The following is an 8,606-nucleotide window of genomic DNA, read 5'->3' as shown; positions in this document are numbered from 1 at the left end:
ATCAACGTCATTTTTTTTTCCAAGCCAAACTGTATCCAGCTTTATTAAAGACACTTTCCATAAACAATCATGGTTTTCCAGGCAGAACATGGGCAGACAATCAGTAACAGTATACAAGAACTTCCAAACTCCCTTCTTGTATCGACTACCAAAATCAGAAAGTCACTATAAAACCCGGTGAGTCTTCATTGGATGCTCTGAAAAGGGGGAGGAGTTTAGAGTGAGGGCTGACATTTCACATTGAAGATGTTGTTTCACAACTTTTCACAAGCCGACCCTGACTTTCAGGAAATGAAATGAAAATGGCAGAATTGTCAATCTGCAGATCCATAATCTATAAAAGGAACCGCTGCACTTTTGAGGACACTCAATATCACTGCAAAGTCCAGATTGCCCAACAGACTGGCAAAACCAATTTTGGGGATCAGGTTCCAACAGGTCTCTGGTCTTAAGGGAGTTAAGTCTATGTTGATGGTACAGGGGGAGGAGGATATAAAAATGAACTGAGTTTTCCCACACAAGGCATGTTGTGCCATGGTGGCCACATATGTCAACATGTCCCCAGGACGTCTCTCCTGGGAGCCAAGAGGAGTCTTTCAAAATTATCAGGGAAAGAGGTTTTCCATCATGAACCATCATCCATCCAGCTTGGGAGACACCGCTAGGGACACATGTTCCTCCCCACCCAAAACAATGAAGCGTTCTGTGTGCTAACAACATAGCTTTAAAAAAAAAGAAAGCAAAACAAAATTCTGCATTTTTATAAAACTTGATAAAAAATAGTATTTCAAACTGTACAGTCACCAGAAGTACACAGTTATCAAAAACGCACACATTTCACTTGGCGTCTCCAGCACCTTCAGTTTTTTGTGCCTGGTCTGTTTTGGCGTCTCCATTCTCTGCAGGATTATTGGCATCCTTACCAGCATCGGCCTTCCCTTTCTTCCCCTTGGGTACCTTCTCTCCCTTCTTTGCAGGGGCCCTTTTAGGTTTGGGCTCTGGCTTTGGAGGAGCAGGTTTAGCGGACAACCTTGCCGATCTTCTCTGTGGCTCGTCCTTCACCTTGGCTTTATCTCCTTTAGTATCCCCTTCAGCCTTTCTTTTGGGCATGGCGGCGGGGGGGGGGGGGGGGGGGGGGGGGGACGTCGGCGCTGAACGCGGGGCTGCAGCGGTGCGCGGCTGGGGTCCGTCCGGGGGTCGTTCTCGCTGCTTCTTCACACTGCTCCCATCAACCTCGTTTTTATCAGTTCAATCATTACACCGCTACATATTGCTGTGCCAAACAGTGGAATTGCAGAGAAAGGTATAGATTTGAACCATTGGTCTTAAATATGTTTAGTTCCAAATGATGATTCATTATTGAATACTTAAGAATACAATCTGAAAATAATGATTTGTTTTTAATAAGTAGAAGATTCCTGAAAAAAAAAAAACTGTGGGTTATCTTCTGTTCAATGAGATTCAGTTTTTGATACTCTGGGAAAGCTAGCTATTTTAAGGTATTTGTACAGTTAACAATCAAACTCCAACACATTATTTGATCTTTTGCACTGAAAGTTCTCTTAATGTTCCCCAATTTTTTAATGGCTTAAAAACTCAGCATTTTCAATACCATTTTTTTTCAAAAAGACCATAAGTGAAATCTCAGTTTTAAATGTATAAAGATAATTGGCATGAAAAAAATGTATAACATTGCAAACAATATAATCACCAGAACACCTTAATAAGTTTTGCTTTAAAATAATTATGTCAATGTTGAATAAACAAACTACTTAGTAATATAGAACACTAATCAATGAGAAAAAATATAAACATTGGAGAAATGCATCATTATAACAAATACACTAGCTGAACAACACAACAAAAGATTATTTTTTAGATGTGGTCTTACCATGTATCCCTCACTGACCTGGAATTCAGATAAGTCTCAAATTCATAAAGATATTCCTACTGTATGCTGGGATTAGAAGTATGTTCCACTGCACTTCTAATTTCTTAAAGAGAGAATGTTTGCCAAAGTCTTTGCTGTAGGATCTATGCTGTGGGGTGAGTTAATACGCCAGGGCAGCTGTAGCAAAATACCCAAGACTATGTGTCTTGAACAACAGAAGCTTATTTAACAGTTCTGAAAAACAAAAATCCCGCACAATTTTTACTGAGGGCTCTCTGCTTGGAGTAAAGACACCTCTACATATATCTTTACATGGTTGTCCTTCCAGGTCATGGGTGTCCTCATCCTTACAAGTACGTCTGTGTCCTTATTTTCCATGTCATCTGTGTCCTTATCTTCCATGTCATCTGTGTCCTTCCATGTCATCTGTGTCCTTATCTTTCATGTCATCTGTGTCCTCATCTTCCATGTCATCTGTGTCCTTCCATGTCATCTGTGTCCTTATCTTCCATGTCATCTGTGTCCTTCCATGTCATCTGTGTCCTTATCTTCCATGTCATCTGTGTCCTTCCATGTCATCTGTGTCCTCATCCTTCCATGTGTCAATGTTCTTGTCTCTCCTTATAATAACACCAGCCCCATGGATTGGAGCCCACACCTGACCATACTTCACTGCAATCCTACATTCATATCGTCATTTACCATCCTTCTAGTCAAATTACCTTGTATTCATCTCCAGAAGAAACAAGATTCATCTTCACCCAAGCGCCCTTGTTTGCAAGTGCTGGCATCTCAACCAGAAATCCTTCTGCATCCTTGACACCCTGCACTTCTACTGAAACACCTTCTGCTCATCTCAGGCATCCTTTCCTCTTTACATCCTCTCATGTACCCTGCAGATTTCACCTCAACTTTAACTCTACCGAGTGGTGTACAAGATCCTTTTGTCCATGTGTTACTTTCATTGGTTGATAAAGGAACTGCTTTGGGCCTATAGCAGAGCTGTAGGGGAACAGAGCCAGGTGGGGAGAAGTAAATGGCATACTGGGAGAAAGGAGGCAGAGTCACAGGGATGCCATGAAGCTACCTCCGCTAAAGACAGACGTGCTGAAAATTTGCTGGTAGGCCACGCAGATTAATACACAGATTAGTGGAGATGAGTTATATTAATATGTAAGAGTTAGCCAATAAGAAGCTAGAGCTAATGGGCCAAGCAGTGATTTCATTAATAAGTTTCTGTGTAATAATTTTGGAGTTAAACTAGTCAGGCAGCTGAGACAAACAAGCGGGCCCTCCTCCAACAACTAAGAGAGATACAATTGTTAAGATCAGAGTCTACCTCTATCCCAGGATTTCCCTATGAAATTATTCAATCTTTTGTGGTGTAATTACAGGTCTTTATCCATCACAAGATTACTTTGCTAGTAAAACTATAGTAATTTCAAACCCCTACTTGGGAGCCTCCAATATTCCCCAATGCTTAACATTCAAATTCCTTTTTTCTTTTTGTCATTTCACTAAACTGTCCCATGGAGGCATAACACATTTTGCCTTTCCCACATCTTTATTTCTATCATTCTGAACCTATCAGTCAGTCCCTGTGCGTAACACGTGTCTTCCTGCTTAAGGACAAAGCAACTCTCTCTCACGTTTTACCAAGTCTTCTCTAATTTTCCTGAGCATACTCTTTCCTTTTTCTGAATTTCTGTTGTCCTTTTTCTTCCTTAGGGGCATTTGTTGCCTCTTCTTCTCACTGCTATGGAGACATGTCTGTTAAAGGAGATGCCAAGAGAAGGACTTTCAAAGACAGAGACCACATTCCATCAATCTCTGTACTCCCAATAGTGCGCTGAGCATATGGTACTGGATTCTTCCACAAACACATATTCAAAAAGGGTTTTATGAATGAATTTAACATCTGCACTCTGAGAAATCCCATCATCCTGGAGTACAGCGAGAGAAGAATTGTGCTTTTAAATCTCTCAATAGAGAACATACACAGCTGAATTATAAAGGAAGAAAAAGAGAATGGTCATTCCTCTGAATCATGGGCTATGGGCTATTTAAGAAAGAGATTAAGAAAGGAAATGAAAAGGTTTAAAATAAGGTCACTCCTTTTAGATTATTTTTATACGTAATAAATTGCAAAAGATATCGTCATTTCAAGGGATGTTCTCCAAAGTCCATTCCAATGTATGTGTTTCACAATGGTGCTCACAGAACAAGTGTTTCATAGTTTAACTTCAGTAACCTTAGCGTTGATATTCCTCTGTTTGGTGGAGTCAGACAGATATCAATAGTTATTAAGTAATATCAATGCAGATATATCTCTTTATGTACCCTTAATTTTTTCTCCCACATTCATGGCAGAGAGCAGAGAATGAATGGCCACCTCTCGGAACCATAGGCAGATAGATACATTAAAATCAGGAAGATTTTTTTCCAATGAAAATGTAGCTGAAAGCCAATGTAGATAACCAACATCGATGACTTAAGACAGGACAGAGAACTGACCGACCACCGTGACTGCATTAGCTTGCCTGAGGTGCCATAGGGAGATAGCATAGACGGGCTTGGCTTACACAACAGAAGCCTATTGCCTCCCAGCTCTGAAGACTGGAAGTCACTTCCAGCAGAGGTCGTATCTGGAGGAGACTCTTCCAAACTGTCAGACAGCAACCCCCTTTCTACCCTCACGACAGAGAGGGGGTCAAGACAGAGAAACTAACTCTTCTATCTTCTACGACCTCCCACCAGCCCTGTTAGACTGAGGCTCTGCTACTAAAACTCACTTAGCTTTAACAGCCTTCGCAAAAAGCTGTGTTTCCAAGTACAGGAAAAATAGGGCAAAGACGCCAATATACCAATTTGGATGACAAGGGGGCAGCATTCGATCCAGTGTTCTGACGTGGAACTTGACACCTGAGAAGCCATTATCTCGGTTGTTCAATGCTTCCATGGCTTCTTGATATCCTTGTCCCAGATCTGCCTCATGCTCCCAGGAACTAAACCTCGGAGCATCTAGACGCGCAGCCCTTGGGCGTCTTCTGATTTACTGATTACTCTCACATACTCCCCCTTATTGTCAATAGTATTTCTTTTATCCCCGGCTCTCCAAAATTCTAAAGGAACTGCCTACAGAACTCTTCTATTTGGATGTCTCACAAGTGTGGTAAATGCAATACGCAGTCTGTTCCCACTGTTCAGACTCCGTCTCCAGTTTCTCATCTTACTTAACAGTACAAGATCCACTTTTATCAAAGACAGAAATGAGTCTAATTTCCAGGGTTAATTCTCTCTTTTCATCAAGCCTTCACTTTACCATTTTGATCACTGAAATCTTTCATCAGTCTTCCAGGACACCATCCTGTCCTGACTTTTCTGGGATCTCCTGGTGGCTTCGCCTCAGTCTGTTTTGCCAGTTCTTCCTGGTGATTTGACAGAGGACTGCCGACGTCCTCACTTTCTGAACTCATTCCTTTAACACTCTGATCTACCGCCGGCCGTATGTATAAATAACAACTTACAAAGTCATGGGGACAGTCTACAATGTACCCTAACCGATATCTCTATGTAACAATCACACTGCAAAAGCTAACGTATTGCTTTCTGTGCCGATATCGCACCCGCCAACATGGTGAACGCTCCTAAGACCCGCCGGACATTCTGCAAGAAATGTGGCAAGCACCAACCCCACAAAGTGACCCAGTACAAGAAGGGCAAAGATTCTTTGTATGCCCAGGGAAAGCGGCGTTATGACAGGAAACAGAGTGGCTATGGTGGGCAGACTAAGCCTATTTTCCGCAAAAAGGCGAAAACTACAAAGAAGATTGTGCTGAGACTGGAATGTGTGGAGCCCAACTGCAGATCTAAGAGGATGCTGGCTATTAAGAGATGCAAGCATTTTGAACTGGGTGGCGATAAGAAGAGAAAGGGCCAAGTGATCCAGTTCTAAGCTGACCTTGTTATGAAGACAATAAAATCATGAGCTTTCACTCAAAAAAAAAAAAAAAAAGCTAACGTATTAAACCCTTATCTTCACCTCAAAATTCGTTCCCCCACCGTCTCTTAATCAGTATTAGCTCTCTTTCCACTTGGCCGAACCCTAAATTTTAGAGGAAACCATTGCCTCTTCTTGCTAAATTCCTCCCTTAGGTATATAATCCAATCCATTTACTGAAATATTGCCTCTAACATCACAATGTATACCAAAGGCAACCACTTCTAATCATGTCCACCAAGAGCATCCTGGTCAATACCACCATGATCTTTGACTCAGCACAATAGTTTCTTTGTTAGACTCCTTTCTTCCATATTGGTTTCATATAACTGCCAGAAGGACCATGGTGAAATTAAATCAGGTCTTCTTATTGCTCTCCTTAAAGCTCCATTTCAATGAGAGTAAATGCTAAACCCCTTACAATGACTTAGAAAACCCTACATGACTTACCTCGTGCCATTGCCATCATCCCTACCTTACCAACCAATTCACCCCTCAAAGCCTTTGCATTTAATGCTGTTCCTCCTGTCTGAATGCCATTTCATTGCTCTTCCTTTGTCAACCTCAGGTTTGAACCCCAATATCCTCTCATTTTGAGACCTTTCTGGGATACTTGATTGACCACAAACTCTTATCTGACCAACTGTCTCCTTATTTTCTCAACAATATATTACCATCCCATATCCTAAACAACTTCACATTTATTAAGAAAACTATTCTATGCAGAAGAATCCAAGTTTCATGAGGACAATGACTCTTCAAGCAGTCTTTCCTGTATTAGTAAATTATGACTCTTTGCTCAAACCAATCTCCAGGGAGTCGTTTTTGATTCCCCTTTTGTACCGTAGGTCTTTAAGCTGCGCCATTTCGACACGCAAACACACACAGCCTCCCAGAATCTGAACCTTTCACCTCTGCATGACTCTTATCCAAGTTCAGGCTATGATACTTTCTCACCTCCCAAGTGCAGTGGGACTCATTATTGGTCCGATGCTTTTGCTTACCCTCAGAAGAAGTCTATCTTAGGACTCCCCTTTCTGGAACGCATGCTCTATTCTTCCTAATCTGGTCCTAGGCATAGCTCCATGAAGCCATTCCCTCACACCCTCTTTCTTCACTCTCCTAGCCATCCAACTCCCTTTCCCAGTCTTTAACTATGCCAGGCATGGACCTGGAATGCAGAGGTGCATGTGACATGCTCTCTGCCCACATTCGGACCTCCGCTCTAACTTGCTTCATCAGAGTGCTTCCCAGATCATGACACCCAAAATAGCAAGCACACTGCACATGAACTACACACGGCTCCAGCTCCTACCTTACTTTACTTTAAAGTCTTTCGTACAGCCTAAAATCGCATATTTACTTTATTTTTAGTGTTAGGGGTTTTTGCTTGTTTGTTTGTTTTTAATTCAGAATCTCACTTAGTCACCCTGGGTGACATTGAACTAATGACCATCCTTCCTCAGTCTCCCAAGTCCTAGGATATTAAGTGTGTACTACCATACAGGATTTTTATCGATTCTTTAATCACCTACCAAAATATAGACAATGTGGGAGAAAGTACTATGTTCACTACCTGTCTTCATCACTAGGATTAGAATTGCTAATCCGCAGGGTTTATAAACCTTAGTACCTAAAATCATATAAATAAATACCTTATTTCTCCAAAAATTAAAAAACAAACAATAAAAAAATCATGTTCATTTCTGAAAAAGGACTTGGGTCTTCTCAAGTACTGTGTCTATCCCTAAAACATCATCTTCACCCAGATCAAAAGAGACATCTGAGTCTACTGGCTGAGTCACGCGCCCCCTTTCTAAGCCTGTCAGCAGCGTGGGATTAGCAGGGAAAGACATGAAACCCAAAGGCAGAGGAGGAAATGAAAAATAGGTTTTCCTCATAAAATCAGAGTGGGGATGGAGTGGGGAGGACCCGGGGGAAGCAGAAACAACAGATGGGAGCCACAGAGGTTTCCAAGAGTGGGAGGAGAGATGCAGGGTTTCGCTGGGGCTCCTGGCAGAAGAGGTGTCCCTAAATAACTGTACCTTGGTGCACTCAGGAGGGGGCATGTCTGCATGGCCTCACAGTGTCCTGCCTCTTCAGCGACTTTTGTGAGGAATGAGCTGGAATCTCCCTATTTTAATAATCCTGAAGCTTTGCCTCAGAAGCTGTAGGAAGGTGGGAGAAGCAGGGGCCACCAGCAGCCAGGGCCAACGTGGATTCTGCTCTTCCTGGGTCCTGCTAAGGTTCGCCGGCTCATTTGCCCAAGTCCACATGCTTAGCACTAGATATTTATTAACAATTCATTATTTTAGGTAAGGGTAAACATGAACGAGCTCAGAATTAAGCCACAAGCTGTCGACTGTGTATAAGCTCATCAGCTCACCCACGGCAAAATAGAAAGCTCTCCGCTATCGCTTGGCTCAGCGTGTTTTGTTTTTGTTTTTTGAAATTATTTTAAACACTTAACCCCAAGGGATTTAAACTGTTTAAAAAAATTGTTTCTGAATATTAAAAAAAAAATCTTTCTCGGGTTCTCCTGAGAGTGGGGCACCCCAGCTAATCACAGGCACACACACACACACACACACACACACACACACACACGCATTCTTCCCATAGTACAGTACTTTAAAATTAATAGCACATGCAGAGGAAAAACTAAACCCTTTGACGTCACTCTTGAAATGAGGAAACATAAACAGAAAAGGCTCC

General features: G+C 41.9%; 2 protein-coding genes across 2 annotated transcripts; one reads left to right on the top strand and one right to left on the bottom strand.

Moving 5' to 3' along the window:
* Positions 1-339: 339 nt before the first annotated feature.
* Positions 340-1,219, bottom strand: LOC130869879 (non-histone chromosomal protein HMG-17-like). The gene has a single exon (XM_057762357.1). The coding sequence runs from the start codon at positions 1,108-1,110 to the stop codon at positions 838-840; it is 273 nt and encodes a 90-aa protein (XP_057618340.1). The 5' UTR covers positions 1,111-1,219; the 3' UTR covers positions 340-837.
* Positions 1,220-5,498: 4,279 nt separating this feature from the next.
* LOC130870112 (60S ribosomal protein L36a-like) lies at positions 5,499-5,885 on the top strand. Its single transcript, XM_057762697.1, has one exon. The coding sequence runs from the start codon at positions 5,526-5,528 to the stop codon at positions 5,844-5,846; it is 321 nt and encodes a 106-aa protein (XP_057618680.1). The 5' UTR covers positions 5,499-5,525; the 3' UTR covers positions 5,847-5,885.
* Positions 5,886-8,606: the final 2,721 nt, after the last annotated feature.

The sequence above is a fragment of the Chionomys nivalis genome, chromosome 2 (genome assembly GCF_950005125.1).
Source record: "Chionomys nivalis chromosome 2, mChiNiv1.1, whole genome shotgun sequence".
Taxonomy (NCBI): domain Eukaryota; kingdom Metazoa; phylum Chordata; class Mammalia; order Rodentia; family Cricetidae; genus Chionomys; species Chionomys nivalis.
The sequence above is the reverse complement of the archived record's forward strand: the minus strand, read 5'-3'. Positions and strand labels throughout refer to the sequence as shown.